The sequence below is a fragment of the Miniopterus schreibersii genome (genome assembly GCF_964146895.1).
Source record: "Miniopterus schreibersii genome assembly, chromosome: 4".
Lineage (NCBI taxonomy): Eukaryota > Metazoa > Chordata > Mammalia > Chiroptera > Miniopteridae > Miniopterus > Miniopterus schreibersii.
Window position 1 is genome coordinate 56,395,133 of NC_138105.1, and position 24,417 is coordinate 56,419,549.

At 38.5% G+C, this 24,417-nt stretch overlaps 1 protein-coding gene across 1 annotated transcript; it reads right to left on the bottom strand.

The window, feature by feature from the left end:
- Window positions 1-1,106: 1,106 nt before the first annotated feature.
- On the bottom strand, window positions 1,107-22,348 carry HPF1 (histone PARylation factor 1). Its single transcript, XM_081134560.1, has 8 exons — window positions 22,213-22,348; window positions 18,760-18,919; window positions 16,649-16,838; window positions 15,186-15,284; window positions 9,529-9,679; window positions 5,848-5,935; window positions 2,909-3,081; window positions 1,107-1,380 (listed from the first exon to the last, which is right to left on the bottom strand). Exons 1-8 carry the CDS (start codon window positions 22,258-22,260, stop codon window positions 1,249-1,251), a joined length of 1,041 nt encoding a protein of 346 aa, XP_080990686.1. The 5' UTR covers window positions 22,261-22,348; the 3' UTR covers window positions 1,107-1,248.
- Window positions 22,349-24,417: the final 2,069 nt, after the last annotated feature.

A 24,417-nucleotide genomic window follows, 5' to 3' on the forward strand; every position in this document is an offset into this window, starting at 1 on the left:
ATAGGCATTAGGAAGTGACTTCCTGTGACATTAGAGGATAACTTTCTTTCACATGTGATTAGGGCCTCACCATTTAGATGATTTGATTCCCATTTATTTGCACATGAAAGAGAAAACAATAACAAAATGAAAAGGGAACTTACTGTATGAGAGAACATATTCACCAATGATACATTGGATAAAGAGTTAATTTCCAAAGTGTACAAAGAACTCATACAACTCAACACCAGGAAGCAAACAATCCAATTAAAAAAATGGGCAAAGGACCTGAATAGACACTTCTCCAAAGGGGACATACAGATGGCCAAGAGACACATGAGAAAATGCTCAATGTCACTAATCATCAGAGATGCAAATTAAAATGGCCACGAGGTATCACCTCACACCTGCCAGAATGGCTCCATCAATAAATCAACATGTGCTGGCAAGGGTGTGGAGAAAGGGGATCCCTAGTGCAGAGCTTGTGGGAATGCAGACTGGTGCAGCCACTATGGAAAACAGAATGGAGTTTCCTCAAAAAATTTAAAATGGAACTGCCTTTTGACCCAGCGATACCACTTCTGGGAATATATCCTAAGAATCCTGAAACACTGATCAGAAAGAATATATGTACCCCGATGTTCATAGCAGCATTAGTTACAATAGCTAAGATTTGGAAACAGCCCAAGTGCCCATCAGCAGATGAGTGGATAGAAAACTGTTACAGTTATACCATGGAATACTACGCAGCTAAAAAAAGGATCTCTTACTTTTTTGACAGCATGGATCTGGAGAGTATTATGCTAAGCAAAATAAGCCTGTTAGAGAAAGACAAATGTCACATGATCTCACTTATATGTGGAATCTAATGAACAAAATAAAATGACAAAATGGGTTCAGATATATGGATGCATGGAAGAGTAACAGATCTCAGTGGGGGAGGGGGTGCTGAGGGGATGGGAAGAGATTAACCAAAGAACATATATGCATAACTCATAGACAATTATATGGGGAAGGCCTGGGGTGGGGTGGGGTGGGGTGGGGGCTGGATAGAAGGGGCAAAAGGGAGAAAAATGGGAGACATCTGTAATACTTTCAATAATTTAAAACACACACACACACACACAAAACAGGGCAGAAGAGATTTATAGACATTTTGGTAAATGTTTCCATCAATTTATTTTCTGTATCCCTTAAAAACAAACAAAAAATCACAAGTTTAATACTAATGCTTTAAAATACTGTACGACAAGGAAAGCCAACTCTCACTCATGCTGCAAGCTGGTCTATGTCCTCTTTACTTCTGTTTGCCAGATGATCTTCAATAATTTCTGCAAAGAGATTCCTCTTCAACAGATTGTATGCAAGAGGTAAAAGCTGGCCAGCAACTTTATGAAAATACTGAAAAATAAAATAACATTAAGCAGAGAATGAAGCAGATGCCCTGGTAATAGAAAATACATCAAAAAAGCAATTGTTTAACAAAACATACTCCCCAAATCATTTTAGCTACTTAATTAATTAGGACTGAATTTTAAGACAGAAACCTGGCATTCTGTCCAAGAGGCAATCTTGTAAATCTAAAAGACTGATGGTATATTTTGAAGGAAATTCAGAAGAAAACCAAGTTAAAAACCTTTTTTAACTTGTTGATAAAGCACTTACTAAGTGCTAAGTACTGTGCTAATAAAACTTTTTCATATATTCTTATATGTTATTTAACTTCTCACAACAATCCGTTTTTTTATTGAACTGGTTCATTTTCTAGCAGGTCAAGGACTGTCATTCTTGTTATTAAATATCTGTATTATTTTTACTGATAACCATGTATGAGGAGGGCAGAGAAAAGATGGAAATGTGATTTAGAGGAAGCAGAGTTCCCAAATGCGACTCGTAACTTGTCAGAAATGCAAATTCTCAGGACCCACCAAAGAACTCATGAGAACTGTGGGGTGGGGGTGGGGAAATGCACCCACTGTGTTTGAACAGCCCTCTAGCTGACTGATGCATGCTAACGTGAGCTGCTTAGTCCAGCTCCTCAGTATGTGAGGAGCGGCAGCATTACCATCACCTGGGAGCATGTCAGAAAGCAGTGTCTCAGGCCTCACCCCAGATCTACCCAAACAGAGCCTGCACTTTAGTATCTCTGGGTGATTCCTATATACTTTACAGTTTGGGAATTACTGACTTAGACACTGCCTCTAGAACCGGATTGCCTGTGCAAGACGGCTTACCTCTCTGCTTCACAGGTTACATGGAATTAAATGGTCATGTGTGCACACATATTTTATAGGTAAGGAAACATACAAAGGTATTGGAAAAACTGCCCAATCTTACACAGCTTTTAAGTGGGGGAATGTAATTTAAAACCAAACAGGTTAGCCCTAGAAACATGTAGTAGCCACTATACCTTATTGCCTCTTTGACCTTGAGGCAACTACAGTTGACTAAGCACCAACTTAACTGTTGGGTAAGTTTTTCCTATTTAATTAGCAAACAGTTAATGATAAACTAGCATCTCATATTTTTAATAATTTAAAGCCTATATTAAAATAGTATTTATTCTTCATCTAGGAATTCAAGAATAAGAACAAACACCGCCCCATCACAACAGGAAATGAAATGGAGCCCTAGAAAGGTGTGTGTGCATACCCACACATGCATATCCCTTTAATATGTCTAAAGTAAATTCGCTTTAAAGCTGGAGGCAAATAATCTTGGTAATTCACCTTTGCAAGAATAAAAGATGAATTTCAAATAAAAGATACTTTTAAAATATCTGCTTAAAAATCACTTCAAAAAGTTCCCTTTGAAATATATACCCTGCCTATGCTAGAACTTGGGGATATAATGTGAGTGCGTGCGTGCGTGTGTGTGCAGGGAGGGATGTGGGACAGGAGAGAGGTTTGCTGGTGATTTTTTTACTCACGTGTGAACCATAACAAAAGAGGTCCATTCCCAACTCAAGCCCCATGCCATAGTCACACTCATCATTAGCAAACTGCACGAAAGTCATCATTTCCTGAATGGGAGCGAAAGCTTTTAGTCTCTCCTCATCACTGGGTGCCTCAACAATTGCCTTGCAAATTCTCTTGAGGTTGGCTGAAAGAAAGCAATGATATTAAAAATGATCTATAACCATCTTCAAAGGTAAATAAAGCTGGGATTTTTCCTTCATAGGACTTTTCACACAACTGATATAAACTTGGATGGCACCGTAATTTAGAATGGCAATTTTATAATTTTTTTAATTATGATTCAAGCATAAAAGTGGCTTAACAAAATGATTTCCTGTATTAGCAGAGTGTATTTCACGGTATATCTAGTTGCAATCGTGATTTTACTAAGCTTTCAACACTGTTTACTAGGCCAGTCCAGGGATTGGCAAACTATGGCCAAATCTGGCCCAGTCTTCATTTTTATCTGCCCTCAAGCTAAAAATGTTTTTCCATTTTTAAAGGGTTGGGAAAAAACAAAAGAATATGGCAACAGAGACCATATGTAGCCCACCCCAGGCTCTCTTTATTAAGAACTGGATTAGACAAAATCCAAACAGATAATCAAGTTTACCCTTTTTTGCCCTCTCCTACCTTATGTAAAAAAATACAGGAAAAGACAGCAATACAACAGGCAAATCACTGCAGAATTCAACGTTTACCAAAGCGGGAAAGTGCAGCCATGGTAGAAGTGTAATTTGAAGAACACGGAAAATTTCTATAGTTTATCTGAATAAAAAGAACAGTGGTTTAACATTTCTATTTTGGCTTTTGACATTTTTCTTACTATCTGCTGGATGCCAATGTGTGTCAGCTCTCAGGACACATGAGAATGAAGGTACTGAACAACAGCTAATAAGATGAACTTTTTGATAAACTACCTCCTTGAGGATTACCCAATAATGAAAAAAATGGAGATTACTGAAACCAACAAAACAAATCCTTAAATTAAGTGGCTACTAGACTGGGAAGACAAGATCAGTTTAAACCTTAAGAACCACACCTAAGAATGATATGTGACTATCAAGTTATATGTATGAGGGAGGCACAATATTCTATTGATGCTAACTACAAATACAAGGTATAAGGATTATCAAAGGTGGTAAAGATATACTAGGGCTTTTAACTTTGGCATATGATTATCATACTGTGATCTGATGAACACTGTCACACTCTGACAAACTGCCAGTCAATCATTCCTCCTAGCAAATAACAGTAGTCAGGAGCAAGATAATATGAAGTCCTTTATGTCTTGCCACCACTTCTCATTCAAAAATAATTAAATCACTGAAGGATTTAATGTCTAGAATGTTAGGAAAAAGTAAAGGGAAAGAAAAAAGATCTTTGATAAAACCCCAGGACCACAACCAAGAAAGAGTAACAGGGTTTATTCCAGGCACTACAATTTAAAACACACCATCCTTGAAGTTTTAGATTTTAGAGACCGCTATTTCTGTAACAAATGTTTCCAACCTTTCCCAAACAAGACAGTAATTCTGCTTGTTAAAACTTCAAATGGACTAGTGCACAGAGGCAGAAAAGAATATAAGCTGCAGACTGGACAGTAAGCTAGAGCCCACACGCCTTCCCCATCAGAGACTGAGTACTTCTGGATTTAGGGAGGAGATGTGGGACAGTGGGACAGATTATCCTGCCCAAAAAATGTAATGCAGGTTACATGTGTAATTAAACTTCTTTTCAAGTCCATATTAAAAAAGAAACATTTTAAGATGTTTAATCCAGCTACCCAAAATGATCATTTTCATATGTAATATAGACTGAATTAAAATCAAAATTATAAATTCATCTTCTCAGTTACAGTAGCCACATCTGAAGTGCTCAGCCACATATGCTAGCAGCTACCATATATATAGCCCAGCCATACTCATTTTCCCTATGGAATTCCTCTAATGTGGTATGAAGCTGGCAAAAAAATACATCTAAATAATTGTGATATAAGACATCTCAATCTACTGCCTAGAGACTCTGCAGTCCAATGAAGTTTGAGAACAGTTACTATAGGGAACTGGTTAAGACTTCAGATTTCTAGGTCCCAGACCCATACTCTACCAACCAAGGCCAGTTGGTTCTGTTTAAAAAATGGACGGCCAAATACATAAGCTGGGGGGGAATACTAGGTTCTTCCTTGAGGAGACACTAATTTTGACTTTCTAAGTTGTGTTCTCTCTGGAACAGGATGAAAAATAAGGCAATGCAAACGGATGTTCAAAGTAAGAAGGGAATAAAAGGGAGGGCAAAGAGTTAAAAAGTGATTTTGTTTTCTTAACATAGCAACAATTACATATTTTGTGTATGAACAGTCCATTTTCAAAGTGTTTTCAGACTTACAAATGAAGTAGTTCAGGATCTTGGGCTTCTGAATGTTAAGTTAACTTATATGTAGATGAAGAAAATTTTGCAAAGGACTATATAAAAACATACGATTTCAATAATTACTATACTGTATGTTGACTACTGTCAAAAGTTCAGAAAATGTAACCTAGGCACTAGATTAAAATTCCCTAAACACTTTAACTACTGTATTTTAAGCACTATAAGGCAAGCACTGTGCTAAGACCTTACATACTTTTTTACAACCCAAATACCCCTCCCTATAAATGGTATTCACCATTATTAACCATTTTACAGATAAAAATGACAAGATTTAGTGAAGTTAAATAATTTAAGGTTACACAACTACAAACCTAGTTTTAATTCAGGCCTGACTGACCCTAAAACCTGAACTTACTCTTTATCACCAAGGTCTGGTGGCATATGTAAATACCTACTGTTTCTTATAAGGCAAACCTTTCTCCGCCTATATTAACATAAATATTCACATACACATACGTTTATATAAAAAATACATTACCATCTGTTTCAGGGAGCTCTCTGTACCCAACATCATTTTTATCTACTGGAACAACCAAGCCTGCACCATGAAAGGTCTTTGTCACAGCCTAAGTTAAAGAAAAAAAATAAGATTTAATCATGGTAAATAGACAGAACAAAACAAACAATAACTCACCTGAATCTGACAGAACACACACACAAACCCTCAACATTTCTGTCAAAATATAATTTAATGACATTTTATTTCAGTAAATTTGGATGCCAGGGCAAAAGTTCAGTATTCCTTTTCTTTCAAATTAGCTAAAAGTCAAGACCTTCAAGTAATTATAAAGCAGTGAAATGACTGGCTGTTATTAATTGTGGCATCACTGACAGGTCTGCAGCCTGACTGGTGAGGGACAACACCTGCCCACTACTACAGGAGGCAAGCCAGAATACGAGTTTCCTCTAAGGTCAGAGTATCTTTTAGGTAGAAAGTGCAGGAACTGGGCTTAAGAGAGACCGAAGGAATAGTTTTTGTTAGCAGGAAGATGAGATAGAACAGGATTCCTCTCATCCATCTTTCCTAAGTCAGACCCACGATTTTTACCTGGAAAATTCAGGCTTGTGTGCAAACTTCCCCAAAGCAGGGCAGTGTCTAGTTCTGTGGTGCCCTTTATGGAGGCAAATAACCTAACCAGTGAGCTATTACTAAGTGGTAATCTCCAAAGACAAAAACAGACCCAACCACAACCACCATCGTGGTTATGTTCTTATAGAACCTAGACTGATCCTGCTCTGGTCTATATTCTCTGTGTTCACACTAGTGACACTATTCTTAGGTCTCTCCTTAACAAGACATCTGCTCCACACAGTCCACTTCTTTGTGTAGTCCAGTGGAAATTCCTGACAGGGAAGAAGGGCACAACCCCTCAAATAAACTACTCTGCCCCCAAGACTGTATCTTACTTTCCTGTAATGTCCCCACTGTCTTGCTTCTTTCACTATCTTCTATTAAGCCACCAGAAGGGACAGATTATTCAAGAAGCTCACAGACAATTGCTCACCACTTGGGGGAAAAACAAGTGAAGTCACAGTTATATCCTATTCTTTATGCCAAAATAACCTGCAGTCGGATTTTAGGGTTAAATGTAAAAATAAAACCATAAAACCACTAGAAGAAAGGCAAGTTTTAAAAATAATTTGGGATTAGAGAAAGAAAAGACTTTTAGATTCAACTATATAAAAAAAAAAAAACCTATTGAGAATAAGAACAAAATTAAGAAAAATTAACTGATGAAAAATATCTGCAATATACAAATAATAAATTAATGAAGTTTAATATATTTAAACTATAAAGGAGTCTTAAAAATAAAGGAAAAGCAAAACACCCAAATTAAAACATAAGAGAAAAAGACTACTTCTAACCCTGACAGAAAAACGGTAAGGGTGGATGGGGTTAATGGGGGAAAAAAGGATCATCTGTAACAATTTAACATTTTTCACAGATGATAAACTTTACTAATCCTCTATAAAGAAGTATCAATTATTAGCAAAACATCAGAGTCCTAATTTTATTATGAACAATAGGGATACAAATTTAGGAAAACCCTATACGAGGGTGGTGGTACTCTAAGGCATTAGGATCAGAGGTGGATAGAATGCTATACCCTCATTTTAAAATATCATTAAATCAAAGTCATTTTTAATAATAAAATCTAGGAATAAAAAAGGGCAAAGTGGCATATAAGCAATTAATAAGATGGGGCAGAAAGAATGCTTAATATTAAAAATGTGAATTTTGCTCTCAGGTCTGTCTCACTTGTGATTTTGGACCAGGAAAAAAGCCTCTGTAAACCTCAATTTCCTTACCTACAAAATAAGATGATAATTCCTACCTACTCTGCAGATTTGCTGTGAGAGTCAAATGAGGTAACTCAAAGACTTTGCACTCCAAAGCACTGTCAGGTATTGTCAGTATAGTGCTCTATTGTACTAGAATGGACATACTACTACTCTCATACACAAGGACAAAGTCATTAAGTCACATATGCTAGTGGAACTGAATTTTTCAGGACTAGAAAAGTATTAATTAAATGGAGATTACACAATAACAAAAAAAACTTGGATTTGAAAGCGTAATCAACATGTCTTTGGTAGGATAAAATCATGGTTGTCTTATAATTTCTTTTCTTTGTATCTGTGTTTTTACCAGTTGTTTTCATAAAACGCACACACGCGCACACACACACACACACACACACACACACACAAACAATTACCTCCCCAAAACAACAACAACCCCCCCCACAAAACCATGGGGGAGTAGGCCTGGACAAACATACTTATGAAGTTTAAACCCCAGTCATATCTTACTTATAGTTATGTGAAGAATTAAGGAATTCCCTCTGAAATAAATGATAGCTGATGATAAAAAAATAAAACAGACTCCAATAAAAGAATTTGCTAACAGCTGTTCTGCACATATAAGCTCAGTCTTTAGTCAAAAATTAGGAATATATAATAAGGAGATGAGAAATGCTACCCCTATTTCTACTTACAAGGTGAGAGAGGCTCCCTATGAAAATTAGAAAGGTAAAATGGCAACATGAAATCTTTAAAATTTTAAAAACGCACTATTGCAATGAGTTTCACTCAAATGCACACTTTTAGAAACTGTTTCTGGTCTGTAGGAATAAAGAAAGAACTGCTAACACTGCAGTTTAGTGACTAATTTACCAGAACATCACCCTGCAGTTGAGTCACAATCACAGAAGGAACTGAAGTAGGATTTTCAATAACTAAGTACACTAAGGTACTTAGTTACCAATACTAGTGTACTCAAGAGTAACTAGTACTTCATTTGGCCTAGAACATTCAGATGAACCAACCACTGCCGACAATGGTGAGAGGCTGAAGGAGACTGGGGTGCCCTCATTCCACAGTGACAAATGTCCTTCCTCCCCAGAGGTTATAAGGACAAACTCCTATAGAATTCTCATTTACCCCAAAGCAGAATTCTAGTTTGTCTGTTAACTTACTCTGAAACTTGTAAATGATAAACCAAAAGAATCCAACACCTTGCCAAAGTATTTGCTGTGTAAAAAACACTCTACTACTCTGCAGGCACTGGGAGAGATGAAACAGGAAATGCTGACAGGATCAGTAAGAGAAAGGAGAGAGGACTGCTTCAAGACCCACATTTACTGGAGAAAATTAGCAAATCTTTAATATACACTGTCTCTCAAAAGGAAACCACCTTTGAGGCCCTAAGTAAAGCACTCTGAGGTATACCTTTACAAAACTACCTCTAAATGACACCTTGCATGAAATCATTAGCCATTAGACCTTACCCATTAAAAAAAGATTTTAAAGTAAATTACATACAAAGCTGCTTTCACTCAGTTCTATGAAATGAGTAACTGGTAAAAGAGATTAAAAGAGTGGGAAATACTGGCATGAGTTAGGCAACCGCAGTAGTGACATGTCACATAACTCGGCTGTTTAGTGACCCATGAGCCGCCCAAGCCCTATCCAGTGGTAGCCTCCTGGCAGTGAAGGTGTGGCACAGCCCTGGAAGGAGCCCCTGGGGTGTCCAGCCCTCCTTAGGATGGGGCAGCCGGTGAGGAGAGGATAAGGTGCACGTGGGAAGGAGTCAAGAGAGGGGAAAACCCTATTAAAAGAGCAAAATAGCCAGCGACTAAGAGATTTAAAACCATACTTTCTTATCTCTCTGCTTCATCTTCATGGTTCTCTGTTCCAGTGAGTACCCCAGTTCTCTGGCTGCTTCTGTGAGTTTTTCATCTATGCTTTTCAAGGAAGTAGTTTTCTTTTTATCTGTTACTTCTTTAAGTTTTTTCATCAAAAATAATCTGAAAAAGAAGTAAAAGCCCTCATTATACTATATATAGGCCATGTACTAAGTACAGAGACCTTGGGAAGTAAAGGGAGCTAAACATCCAATTCCATACAAGAAAAAGACTGCAGAATAATTACCAATAGCGCTCTCATAATCCCTAATAGATTCAAACAAGGGAAAAGCAGTATAACAAAAAGCTTTCAGCCACAAAACCAATAAATATGATGCAAATTTGCATTACCTCTGTCTACATTAAGATATAAAAGATATTTACAAAGCTGAAAGTAAGCCAAGTGTTAAGTGGCATTACTTGATATTAAGATATGGCATGCTGCTGTGGAGGAGCCTGGAATTAGAGAGTAGTATGTAGACACCAAAAAGGATTTTTATTTTTGAAGGGCCAGGGGACACTGTTATAATACTGAAGATCAGCAGATTTTAAAAAATGTTACCTTCAAATTTGTTTTAAGATAAACCTGGAAACCGTAAAGGGAAATAAAGCTACTTTATAAGCTTATACAGAAGCACAATACAAAACAGTTACTGCAGATTATGGAAATAATTTTGTTTTATCGTAAGCAGGTTAAGCCTTTCACAAGCAGAATGAGAGGTCAAGAGTAAAAGGGAGAGGCAGAAGCAACGCTCAGGGGAAGGCAGTCAGCCCCCTTCCTCTGTAGCCGTGACCAGACTTCCAGGCAGAAAGGCACTTCTATTCACTACTGACACTGGACAGTTCGCTATGGACTGGGCATTGTAAAAGACTTAGAACATTTATAGTGGGTGCTATTCTTATCTCCGTTTTATATGCCAGGAAACTGGGGCACAGAGGACAATCCATTTAGCCAAGTTCACAGAGCTAGTAAGGGCGGATTAAAGTGCCACAGAAACCAAGACAACCAAATCACTGTCTTCCGATGACAGCACACACACTAACTACCTTCAGCCATAACCAGCTGTGTATCAGGAGAATATGTTTATATTAACCATAAAAATCAAATTAAACATGTGAGGTCTAGGTAAATCAATCTTCATAGTCCTTCTCAGCCTCTCTGGCATGGCATATTTGCCTTCAAATACTATGTGCCTCTTGTTTTCATACTTTCACTCATATACTCCCACCTCGCCTAGAACATCCTTCTTCCCATTTTTTTCTAGTAAGTTCTGAGCATTCAAGGCCTAGATAAAATGTCTCTGTGAAGACTTCTATTGCTACTTAAGGCACTTAATTGCCATCTCCCACATTTATCACATTATTATGACTATCTCGGTAGCAACGTATGAAGCTTTTGTCTCTCAGCTTAAACTTACTCTCTAATACTTTGCTTTCTGATGCTTACAGTTGCCAAGTACAAACTGAAATAATAGCTGTGAACATTTTGTACTCTGTTGCATTAAAATCCATTGGGGTGCCTTGAACTTTGAATACTACAGTGATCATTTAGAAAATACGGGTTTACTAAATTATGCAGATCTTTCAAATTTTTTCATTGGATCATATTCATTCCAATACATCACAATATGAAAAAATCATTCATTATTATTACCACTAGTCAGATTAGAAATGTTGTTAGGTAGTGAGAAGCTGTGAAGCTCACAATGGTGATCATTTTCCCCCAACTCTAATTTTTATTTTTGAAACACTGAATTTTAACCACTGGCAACAAATAGTTGTTTTCTTTGGTTCATTTGAGAAAAATGTCTACCAAATACCCACGTCTGAATAGCCCGAGTGTGTCAGTCACTCTCTCCAGTAAAAGGGGAAAAAGTTCAGCTCACAACTTGATCACACAAGAGCTTTTTCCCTGAGGCAAACTAATACTTGTACGCAGCAGTGCTTTCTTTCTACGTATGTCCCATTTCACCACACAGACTGTTAGAGATGCGTACTCAATGACGGAGCTCTAATACTGTCACTGCTTCATCACTGACGTTCTTCAATGACATGCATTATATTACTGTCGTCAATAATATAGTGACTGCAAATTTGGCGGCGCTGCCCTGATTCCTGCCAAAGTATCAACAGTATTACCCACCATTCATTACCTCTGTGTCATTGGTGCAAAAATGACATCTTATCATCATGAATAGTTCTGACCTCACAGGCCTCTTAAAAAGGTGTCAGGGACCCTCTAAGGGTACACACACGGTCCTTTGATAATTGCTATTTAGTTAATGGTTTCAAACCTGACTATATCAGAACCTCCTGGGTTACTAGTTAAAAGTACTTTACGTTGAGCTAGTGCTTGAAAATCATTGTCTATGGCAGTAAATGCACATTACCCAGTACAGCGGGGTAGGGTGGCAGAAAAAGTTGGGGCAGCAGGCAAGAGGAAAAAAGATTACTTAACAAGACCATCTAAGGTCTGATATATTAGATAAAATAAACTACATTTTTTCTTTTAATAAGTACCAAATCAATTTCAATAGTTTTTAATAGTTTTTGGGCCCTGCACAAAATAAGTGTTCATTAAATGTAGGATAAATGAATTTTAAAAACTTAAGTATCAAAATTAGAGAAGTATAATTTTGTGTTACATTTAGACATACTTAGAATGTGTATTTAAAAAAACAAAACAAAACTGAGTCTTGTTCTAGATGTACTGAAGTGGAATCTCTAGAGGTAGGACCTGTGGAGCACTTTTAGCCAGTAACCCAGGAGGTTCTGATATAAAGTCACATTTGAAATCATTAACTAAATAGCAGGTATTTGGTGGAACCTTGGGGGTCCCTGAAGTCAACAGTATTGTTAAAGTTATTTGAAGGGAGGAAAAAAGGAATGGAAGAAAATTCACTTCTAATTTTGTTGCCCAAAGATAAATGAAAACTTTGAATATATGCAGAGTTTTTTCTATGTGCATTAAACAGTATGAAAATGGAATCATTCTACACTATTTTATTATTTGCCCTCTTCATATATCAAACATCTTTCCAAATCAGCATATCAGTAACCTGGCAATATAGTGTACGGACATTCTATTTATTGACCTAATATTTCCTATTGCTGGATATGTTGTTTCCAGTTTTTTGATTTTTATCAATTACCTGTAATATACATACATATCTGTGTACCTGTCCAAAATTTCTTTAGACAAATAGCTAGAAATGAAATTGCTGACTTAAGGGTACAAATGTTTTCTTTAGTTAGCACAGTACCCGGCAGTGTTAAAAATCTGTCACAACATCTTGGAATAAGGTTGTTCAAACTGCTCTCTATAAAAATTTTACCAATTAACACTTAGACCAGTCAAGTTTCTTACAATCTAGTTGGGTATTATCATTCTTTTATCTTTAGTAATCTTTGCTGGCTGAATTTGTAGACTACTCTTGCACAGAGCGAACTCAGTTACCTGGGCATAAGAATAATTTGTTTAGGATAAACAGTGATGGACAAATGGCGTAGCTCAGTTAGCTGAACATCATCATCCCATGCACTGACAGGTAGCCAGTTCAGTTCCAGGCTGGGTCACATGCCCGGGCTGCGGGCACAATCCCTGGTGGGGAGATGTGCAGGGGGCAGCCAATCAATCTTTCTCTCTCATTTATGTTTCTCTCTCTCCCCTCTCTAAAATCAATAAAATAAAATAAGAAAAACCAATGAAAATATGAGATCTGGGGAATTTAAAATTTTCCATCCTTTATTCTTATAATTAAGATAGAATGATTTAACTATAAACAGACATTGACAATAATTTTTACTACCTTTTTATATTTTATTGGCCATTTGCTGTTTTTGTTTGTTTTGGTGAGCTGGGAGTACGTGTCATTTACTCATGTTTTTCTACTGGGTTGCTCATCTTTTAAATAAATTTCTTTGAAAAGGAAAAAAAAAAAAATCGTTTGTAATAAATGTTCTACCTTAAAATACCTTACTCAGGCTGATACAGAAATAAACTAAATTAAATGTTCTGAGTAGCTTTTTAAGAAAAGGAATGTCTTAAAAACTAAAACAGTTGTAATATATTTTTGCCTTTATGTTTGAGACAAATTATTGGAGATAGAAAACATCTGAGTGAAATAGATACTCAAGTACTTACTTGCTGGTCTTCACCTAAATTATAAATTTATCACCAATTTTTTTTTTCTTTTTCTTTTCTGTGTTCTCCAAAAAGCTAAAAAAATACCAAATAAGTCTTGGATTATTTTATATAACCACTATAAATTTCTTTTTAAAAAATATTTTTAATAAGACTAGTGAAAAATTAGGTGTTTTTGCATGTCAAAGTACCTGTAGAATGAATAAATTAATTATGGAGCATCTACTATGGGGCAGGCACTGTACACAAGAAAGCCTCTGCCCTCATGGAACTGACTTGTTAGGGCAAGAGACAAACAATAGGCAAGTAAACAACTATAGTTTCTAATAAAGATGGCACCAATTTCAATTGAACTATAAATGTGAAGGGCTTAAAAAAACTATAAATTCTATATGAATTATAACAGTTACTATAAGAACAGACACTATAAGAACTATATAACGGAGACAAGCAACATTTTATAAAACTCAGAGGCATCAGAAGAGAAAGAACCTTTTTTGGATGTCTACAATGAGTTGCCCTTTAAATACACTGGTATGTGTGACACATACATAACAGTCTAGTGGGTGTACTGGGTTGACTGAGGCTGTGCTTCTGCTGTGTCCATCAGTGAGCACAGCTGTAGAGGCATCTGACTGTTACAGAGCAGCTGCAGCTGAGATCTCAGTACCTGGTCTTCAGTTGTATGAGGGCTGAGAGGCAGAGGGCAGGGCATCCATTTTACTGGCACAGATTATATCAAAGCCACTTGCTGTGGCAGCAGCTGTCTGTTTTCCAGTTTCCTGATGGTGGCAGAGACAAACTCCATTGGTGATCCACATCTGTCATGTTCAGGAGGTTCAGGCTGCTCCACCAGCCCTTCCAAAGATGTTATGAGCACCCGCTTTACTGTATTAAATCTTTCTGTTTGAACTAGATACAGTGGGTTATTACAATGAATTCATAATGATGGTGTTTAAAATACCATCATCTTTTTGTCCTGGCCGGCATGGCTCAGTGGCTGAGCAATGACCTAGGATCCAGGAGATAGAGGTTCGATTCCCAGTCAGGGCACATGCCTGGGTTTTGGGCTTGATCCCCAGCAGGGGGTGTGCATGAGGCAGCCGATCAATGAGGACTCTCTCATCATTGATGTTTCTATCTCTCTCTCTCCTCCTCTCCCTTCCTCTCTCTGAAATCAATAAAGACATATTTAAAGTAAAAATTAAAAAATAAAATACCATCCTTTTTTACTAAAAAAAAAAATCTTTTGATTTTGCCATGGGAAAACTGAGGTGAAAATGAAGTAATAGTTTCATTAAATAAAGTAGTTATATGAGACATACAGTTTTGGTGAAAAGTAGAATAGGGGTATGGATAAGACTACCTGCAAAAGTCAGAGATTATCTCTAGAAATCTAGAATTTTTAGGTTACCTCAATTCCCCATATAGCACAAAAATTATAAACAAATATTATAATTAGAAAGGGATTAAATATTTCCTTACCTAACTGCAGCAAACACATTATCTCCATTTTGAACAATTATACAGTTTTTCTTTGCTTCATTTGTACCAACATATACTGGAAGTTCATCAGGAGAATCCCTGTTTAAGTAAAAGATATTAAAAATTTAGCTGCCCATAATATACATTATTAGGCAAGTAGTACTTTTAGGTCTATAGACAACAATTTATATCTGCATGCTTTTTTTTTTTTAAATTGGAATATGCCAGGTTTAAGCTCTAAGTTTCTTAGGAATAGCTACAACAAATCATACTTATATAACAGGCCCTGAAATTAAGATTCTTAGGCCCTGGCCAGTTTGGCTCAGTTGGCTGAGTGCTGTCCCATGCACGAAGAGATTGCAGGATTGATTCCCAGTGTGGGCACATGCCCAGGTTGCGGGCTCAATCCCCAGTACGGGGGGCACGTAGGAGGAAGCTGATCAATGTTTCTCTCTCCTTCTCCCTCCTCTTCTCCCTCTCTCTAAAATCAATAAAAACATATTTAAAAAAAAATTCTTAGGACCTAGTTACTTGTATAACTAAATATAAGAAAAGGGGGATTACAGCCTATCAAAAAGAAGTAGAAAAGATTATACACCATCATCTCAACCCACCCCCAGTTTTATGGTCTGTGGAAAAAATAAGGTAGAAAAACAAAAGAAACAGGACCGACAGGATTATAAAACATTAGAGGTGAAAGGATGTGATTTATATACATATAACCAAATTCTTTTATTTTACAAATTGAGGATACCAATACAGAGAGATGAAGTAGTCAGCTAAGGTCCTGGTAAGTTAGTGGCAAAGCCGTAGGCAGAGTCCACGCTACCCAATTCCCAGCACTATGTGCATTCCACTGTACCACAACACTTCTCTCTGGGTACGGTTCCTCTACTTCCTCCACTCTATTATCTTACAGTTAATCTTTACTTTAAATGACAGCATCTCTACTGGTACAAGTGCACAACATATTTTACCCCTCAATTACTTCTATTTCTTTAACATTCTAAGCACCTTGCACATATCCATTTAATCCCCTTAATATTCTAGTAGGTATGTACATTATCCTCATTTTTATAAGAGAAGAAACTGAGTCACAGAAATTCAGTCACTAATGACAGGCACAGGGTCACTCAAATAATAAACAGTAGGACCAGTCAGTAGGACGTGACTCCACAGCACATTCTTAACTACAGGTTGCCTGTATGGCCCCTGCTCTAAATTATCTTCCTTGAGCTAAAAGAGATCTCCTGAATCCAAAAGAAAAAAAAAGTTTATAACCAAAAAGGAAAAACCAGTGAGGTTAAACCTAGAGTAGGTTAGAATGGCAACAGAACAACAGATGGCCCGTGTATCCACAAATAAGGGGAAAATATGCCCTTCATCTTGGGTGACACCAGTGAATATTTATTTATGCTTGTCAGAAGGATAGTAACTATATTTTAGAGGAAAAGATCCTTTACCTGAAATACCCCATGTGGAACTGAGTTTTATTATCTCCAATAATTATTGTCTGGAACTCAGGAGGATCATAGTAAAATCGCCAGTGAAGGTTAAAATTCAGGCTTCCTGATTTTTTCCCCATTTTATGTTTCCCGGCAAGGATATCATACGGACCCACTAATCGAAGTCCAAGGCTTGCAGAAAGTGAATCTATAAATTAAATAAGTTTATTTAGACAATAACTTTCTGGAGGCAGATAGGACATAATGCCTTCTATCAGTAAACTATTTCTAAGCAATTGTCTTAAAAAACCTTTTAAAGAAAAAGAAAAATCTTTAGTTACATGGGAAGATGTTAGTTATAAACACTCGATGGAAAAGAAATCAGAGCAAAAAAATGTGGCACTTATATTTAGGATTTCTTCTTAAATTTACCACTGAATGCATTTCAGACATTCCTGCTGTCTGTTAATTTGGCCAAAGCACAACTGTTTTGTTTTCCTATGGGCACATTAGAGCTGCAACACTTACCTTGTCTCATTACTAGGTTCTTGTGAGCCTAAAATAATTGTAGCACACCCAGATTAAGGGAAAGGCACAACAGATAACAAATGAGTGTGCATGAAGATAAATAACTTATTATTAAAAAAAATGTATTTAATGAAAAATTTCTTTCCCCTTCCCTCGACTTCAGCTAATTATCACTGTGGGATTCCTTTGCCTCCTTGACAGTCTATCTGGCCAACCCAAATCCTGGATGATTCCTTCTTTCTCCATTCCCAGATCACAGAGGGAGAATGTTAAATAATACCAGAGTCATGAAGTCTGCTCAAATGTACATTCTTACAACATCAGATGCGTCCTCGTTGTTCCTCTAAGAGGGAGGTAAGCACTCCAGGCAGAATCTGATATGTAAGAGGTGGGAATGGAGAGAGGAAGAAAATTCTTGGAAGAGGTAACAACGTGAATAAAGGTACAGTTTCCTTGGAGGGGGGGGAAATCGTTCAGCTTAGCTGGAAGTTAGGATAGCAATATAAAAACTAAAACCACCCATCTTACTAGCCACTGGTAACAAGTTTAATAGTTTGGTATATAACAGTCTGATGAACAAATATAAACACAGAGACATTTTAAAGGGAGATCATGTTGTTTTTTAATGTTTTTTAAATTTGTTCTCCACCTTGTTCTTACTTAAACTTTCTGATTATTTCCCCATGCTATTAAATTTTTTAACATAATTTTTAATACCTGCACAGTGTTCCATTATAGATAATTATTCTATTGATATTTACTGGTTAACTTTTTTACTATTCTAAACAATGCTTCAGTGAACATCTTGCTAATACATATTTGTACACAGCCATATTTTTAGAGAAGTTGCTGCAGTTTAAGTATTTTGATACACTGCCATAATTCAGTCATCTACCAATATAATTCATTTCCGTCAATAATATATGAGTGTTTCTCTCCTCCCACCTCATGCAAAAAATTTAAACAGCACAAAATGGTAAGAGTGAAAAGTAACTCCGTCACAACCATTACGTCTTTTGTGTATCCTTTCAGAGACAGTATAAGTACAGAGAAAGTATATAGGGATGTGTGTATGTATCCTTAACTTTTTTTTCTTTTTAATACTAATGGCAGCTGCATACTCTATACATGCTTTTCTTTTTCACTTAAAATCTTTCAGGCATAATAATTTATCATTGCCTAAAAAATGTGATTCATTCTTTTAAAACTATGAATACTCATTGAATAGATGCATTACTGGTGGGCATTTAAACCATTTCTTATTTTTTGTTTCAATAAATATCACTGAACATAACTTTTGGCTCACCTAATCCGTAAGACCAAGTTCCTAGAAGTAGAACTGCTAAATCATACTAAAACTCCTGCAACGTATCAAAGTACTTGTTTTCTTTCAAACCCTCATCAAAGCATGTCATGAAATTATTTACCTTTGCCAGGATAGCAGATGATAGTTACGTATTATTATTATAGCATAATTTTATATTTCTATTAGAAACATGTTTGAAAAGGTTCCTTTTCTATGAAACGCTTAGATCCTTGGTTCAGTTTCCCACCGTCTTTTCTATTGGTAGAAGCAGGAGAATGGTTCTGGAGCAACTCACCAGCTGGTTTTTCAGGATCAAGTTCTTCACAGAACTTCCAGAAGTGATAGAAATCTTCAGGAAGAGGAAGTTTATAATGACTTTCTACTTCTTTTCGAAGGTCACTGGAGACATCTGCGTCACAGGATTTAGTCTTCTTCACATCAACTGTTTTTTCACACTGAAAATTGGCATGCGAAATGTTTTGTCTCCAAAAATGGAAATAACTTTCCTTAAAAAACATTATTCATTTCTGTTTACCCAACTCTATGAGATACATATGTTTTCTTTAAAACTCTATAAATGGTATTTGAGTAAAATCTGGGGATTCTTTTGGGGCAAAAAAGGACAGTTTATAATATATAGTGGTCAAGAGAGACTCACACAGCAAGTCTTTAAAAGTATTCCTCTAAGATAATGGAAGCAGAAAACAAACAAAAAACAAAAGTAAAAAAAGAGGTAAAAAGTGGGGAAAGAGAAATAAGGAAAAGGCAAGTTTTGCCTTTTTTTGATAAGTGGGATGTCATCATACCTTTTGTTTAAATAGATTGTCACCAGATCAAATGCAAACTGTCAGAATAACTGGATATAAGGGAATTTACCAGTTGAACAATTATTTCAAAAGGCCCTATAATGCCAGGACTAGATTATAAAACTTATCTCCAACATGTGTGCAACGTAGGTTCATTATATAAGTACACCAGGTTTTATACTGCACATTAGATATTTGATAAATTTCTATAATGCTAAAGTATTTAGTTGAAGGCTACTTAGCTTTAGTTTTATAAACAGCAATCTGTTTTTCTTTCTAGAATCTTTCTTGTGAATCAAGTTCTTTCTTCTTATTCCTTCCTTTCCACCTACATCAGTCAGTGCTTCTCAACCAGGGAGATCCCCCCCCCCCCCCCCCCGCGCGGGGAAACGTTTAGTAATGTCTGGAGAGCTTTTTGGTTATCACAAATTCAGCAGACAGGTACTACTGGCATTCAGTAGGATAGAGGCCAGGGACACTGCCAAATATTCTACCATGCACAGGACAGGCCCCTTTAACAAACACTTATCTAGCCGAAAATGTCCACAGTGCCAAGGCTGAAAATTTCTAACCTAAATGTTTCTCATATTTATATTCTTCCATTTTCCCAGTAGACTCAAGTTTATTGATGCTACTTTAGGCAGCGAAGTCTACAAAGATGACACGTACGAGAATGTTCTTGACAGCACTAAGAGCAGAAAACAGAATAAAAATGTCATATGACAGGAGAATGGATAGTTACAGGACTTTCAAACAATGTAATATTACACTTAGTGAAAAGGAAATATAGCTACACACAATATGAATCAGTCTTCATAATAGAATGTTGAATGAAGGGAAAAGCCCTTGAAGATTATATGCAGCATCATAGCCTTTTTATGAAGTTCAAAAGCAACAAATAAATATTGTTTCAGGCATACTTATCTATAAAAAGAGGGCAAAGGAAAACATAAAATCCAGAATGGCAGCTACATCAAATGTGGGTGACAGGAAGTTAGGCAGAGGATAGGTGAGGAACACAAGTAGATATAGAGGGATTGTCAGTGTTTTAGTTCTCAGGTTGGGCAGCGGGCTTACAGGTGTTTGTTATATTATTAATAAACAAGGTAAAAGAGGACCATGCATTGGCCAATGATAACAGTTTATTATGCCAGGGATTATGTCTATCTGAGGTCATAAAAAATTAAATATAACAAAAAAGGTGCTGAAATATGGACCCAAAAATGGATGCTGATAATAGCAAACAACAGTACTAAAGATAACAACAGTAAAAACAATACATAATAAAAAAGTAGTTGTTACACACTATGTGCCAGGCCACAGTTCTAAGGATTTTCCATGGATTAACTCATTTAATCTTTACAACTACCTTATGAGCAAGTTAATATTATCCACATTTTACAGATGAGGAAACTGAAGGGCCCTAACTATAAAGTGAAAGAACAGGGATTAATTTAAACCCAGGTGGGCCGGCTCCTGAGCACAGATTCAACCACTTCATGCTGCTTCTCCAGCTACAAATATACAACAGTTGGAATACATCAGGTTCTGACCTATCCTCTCTTCTGTTTCAATAACCACCTTTGGTTAAATTTCAAAGACTGGCTCAGACTTAAGACGTTAGAAAGAAAAGCCGCAATCCATCTTGCTGAAAGGCACTTTTGCAAAATGGTGAGAGTACCTGGGTTGACTCCTGACTTCTCTGATTTCCAGCTGTCACCTTGGGCAAGTTACTTAACCTGTCTGTGCCTTGTTTTCTCATCACAGGGTTTTTATGAGGGTTATTTGTAAAAATACACAGAACAGTCCCAGCACACATCACATATAGATGCTGGCAATTATTGTTAGCTACAGTCTCTACAGGATCATCTTTATTTTTGATATTTTGTTTCTATCACTGTCAAAGCAGTTCACAGCACCAAAAGGAGATATGGATTGTTTTCAGCTCTGCCTTACCTCACACACCAGTTCAGCATCTCTCCAAGTCCCAAATAACTAGAATTTTGTGCAGCTGTTCCCTTCAGAGGCTGCACTTCCTAGAATGCATGACCCAATACAATGAATGCCCAGAACCAGGCCCTCAATTACTCAGACCCTTTAACACTCTCACCCTATTCAGTTACAACATAGCCACAGTGATTTTTCTAAAACTCTACCTATCACAGCAACAGTTCTTTCCAGCCTGACTCTCCCTATTGGTACTGTAGTGGTTACAGAACCTCTCAAATCATTTAAAAGTGTGAGAGAAATGCACACACTTCATGCCCCTCCCTCATTAGCTCACTCGCGCCTCCGATCAGGTCCCCCTGACTTTCCCAGGTCGCAGGCTCCACCTGGCGGAACTCCGCGCTGCGCCCCCACATCCTCGACACACACTTCTTACCCCTTATTCCTCTTCTCTGCCTTCAAGAGCCCCGTGAAACGCGTGCGCTGCCCTGAAAGACCTCCTCAACAGCCCCCAGGGGCTTATGAACCCCCCTTCACGATTTCCACAGCACTTTCTACACATTTCTGTCACAAAGCCAAACAAAAAAGTTACGGCCACGCGTTCAATTCCCTCGCGCCCGCCTCCCTGGGCCGGGGGCAGTTGTCGGGCGGGCGCCACAGGACCCGCGTCGAGCCCGCGGCGCCCCGCACAGCGCCCGCCTGGCTCTCCGTCTCCAGTCAATTCGGGGGGCGGAACGACTGAGCCGCTGGCTGTCCTCAGCGGCTCCCATGAACCTCGCGGGGCGCGGAGCAGAGGCAGGGGCGCCACCTCTCTGGTCCCAAACCCAGCTGCCCCGCGGGAAAGAGCGAGCCCGCCCAGGGTCGCGGCGCAGCCCGGTCGCAGGCGCGCCGCACGCTCAGGGATTACTGGGTAGAGGCGATGCGAGGCGCTGCCCAGCGGGGCCCCGGCTACCACCCGACGGCCCGCGGCGCCCGCACTGCCTCGGCGGCGGTACCTGCTGCCCCTGCCCGCCGGGCCTGCGCTTCCCGCCGCCGCGGACCATTCTGCAGCCGCAGCGCCCGCGGACTCCCGCGTCCCGCCGCGGCTTCCGAGCGCCGCCGACTGCTTCCGGGTTCAAGGGCCGCCCCTCCGACTCCCTGCGCCGCCAGCGGGGCGACAGTTTAGAGAGAAGGCTCCGCCCATGCCCCGCCCCCAGCAGGGAGGCGGGTCGGCTGAGGCTCCGCCCACTGCCCGGCCGGCTGCAGGGTGGCTCAGCGTCCGCTCTGCGGGCTGCGTGCGCGCGCGGCTAACCCCCTATGCGGAGCCTGTCCCGGGGACGCTCCTGAGACCCCGCGCCCCCGCGTGTGCGTCCGTTCAAGGGGTCCCGCCTTCCTCCTCAGGTGTGTCCTCGGGCCCAGTGACACCTGGCTGTGTGGCGCTGGCCTCACCCCCAGCGCGTGCTCTTCTTTGATTTGTATTTGTTTGAAAGAGTCATCTTTCCCTGGGTTTCATCCGTCTTCCTCTCCTATACCGGAATATTACGGCCGAACACTAGTTCATCCTCAGATGTCTCCCAGAAGCAAGTCAGTTTCTCGCCCTCATTCTTTCTGCGGTCTGCTTGTTACCGTCTGGACTGTTAGTTCTCCACACCCTGCTGTGCCGAGCGTAGTCCCCGACCAGCGGCATCAGCATCCTGTGGAGAGCCCGGTAAAAATTCTGAATCTTAAGCCCTACGCACACTTATTGAATCAGAATTTGCATTTTAACCAGATCCCTCCGGGGATTCCCATGCACAACAAAGTTTACGTTCAGCTGGTGCCTCCCTCACCGCCATCCTGGGAAGGTCCTGTGCCCCATTCCTGAGATGGATTCTTTCCTGAATGTATATCTTCCTTTTTCTTGACTTTAACCGTTTTTGTTGATGTGGATAAAATTTTATATTTTAACTCGACATTTGACATTTAATGTCTCATTCTAGTCATATATGTATTCCACAGTGTTTTTGAAGAAACTGATACATTTCATCAAATTTGGTATACTTCTTCAGGGTATCAGTGTGCACCATACTGACACAAAGTAATTATTGCTAAACATTTTCATTTATCATTAAGTGTGTTGGATATATAGGCAGGCACAGGCATAGCAATTTTTTACAGAATTCAATGAAATTTAGCGCATCAGTATTGCTATAGAATAATATAGTATTTACTATGCAGGAGTACTGTTCTTGGTGCTTTACACATATTGACTCATTTAATCCTCAATAATTCTTAAGGTAACTATTATTTGTATCTCCATTTTATAGGTAAGGTGGCTAAGACTCAGACAGGTTAAATGAATTGTTCAAGGTCACACAGCAAGCACAGGAGGTGGTATTCAAACCCAAAAAGTCTAATAATCCAGAGTATTCTCAACACTATGTGACATAGTCTTTCTAACAATCAGTGGAGTTTATAGAATTATATAATGGCACTGAATAAGGTCTATAGTTCAGAAAGTCACTTGCATTTTTTTTTACTGTATTTGAAATAACTTAGAAAATCCATATCTAAAGGATACATCTTTTTTACTCTATCTTCTGAACCTCCTTTTAATGGGGGTGGGGTGTGTGGACAGAGCTTTGGGTCCCTTGTTTTCCAAATGGTCAGTAAGAGAGAAAATAAGGATATGAAACAATTAATTTTTTTCTGCTGCCTTAAGTTGGTTGGGGGTTTCTTTGGGGGAAAATAACCTACCTTCTTGCCTACAAGGGTGGGCTGGTGCTTTTCCTATGTCTATGTGATTTCCAGGAAGTTCTCAAAATTCAGAGGGAATGGTTTGAAATTACAAATTTTTTAAAAAAATATATCTTTATTGATTTCAGAGAGAGGAAAGGAGAGGGAGAGAGAAACATCAATGATGAGAGAGTGATTGATTGGCTGCCTAACCCGCAACCCAGGCATGTGCCCAGACTGGGAATTGAACCCCAATCGCCTAGGATCCTAGGTCAACGCTCAACTGCTGAGCCACGACTAGCCGAGCTGAGATTACAAAATTTTTATCCTTCCAGTCCTTTGTTTTTCTCTCATCAACTGACCTTACATAAGATCCTCTTGAGATTTGTCTTTGAAAGTACACACACACACACACACACACTGGGGTTATCTAGAATAACCTTGCTGGTGGAGAAAATTATATTTATTTGGGTTATTATTTTCTTTTTGTCAAATATGGGGTAACA

Coding starts and splice junctions, on each gene's coding strand:
- HPF1 (XM_081134560.1), bottom strand. CDS start 22,260: ATGGTCCGCGGCGGCGGGAAGCGCAGGCCCGGCGGGCAGGGGCAGCAG. Junction 15,285..16,648: donor TTCCACATGGGGTATTTCAG/GTAAAGGATCTT, acceptor TTACTTAAACAG/GGATTCTCCTGATGAACTTC. Junction 9,680..15,185: donor AATGTGTTTGCTGCAGTTAG/GTAAGGAAATAT, acceptor CTTCTTTTTCAG/ATTATTTTTGATGAAAAAAC.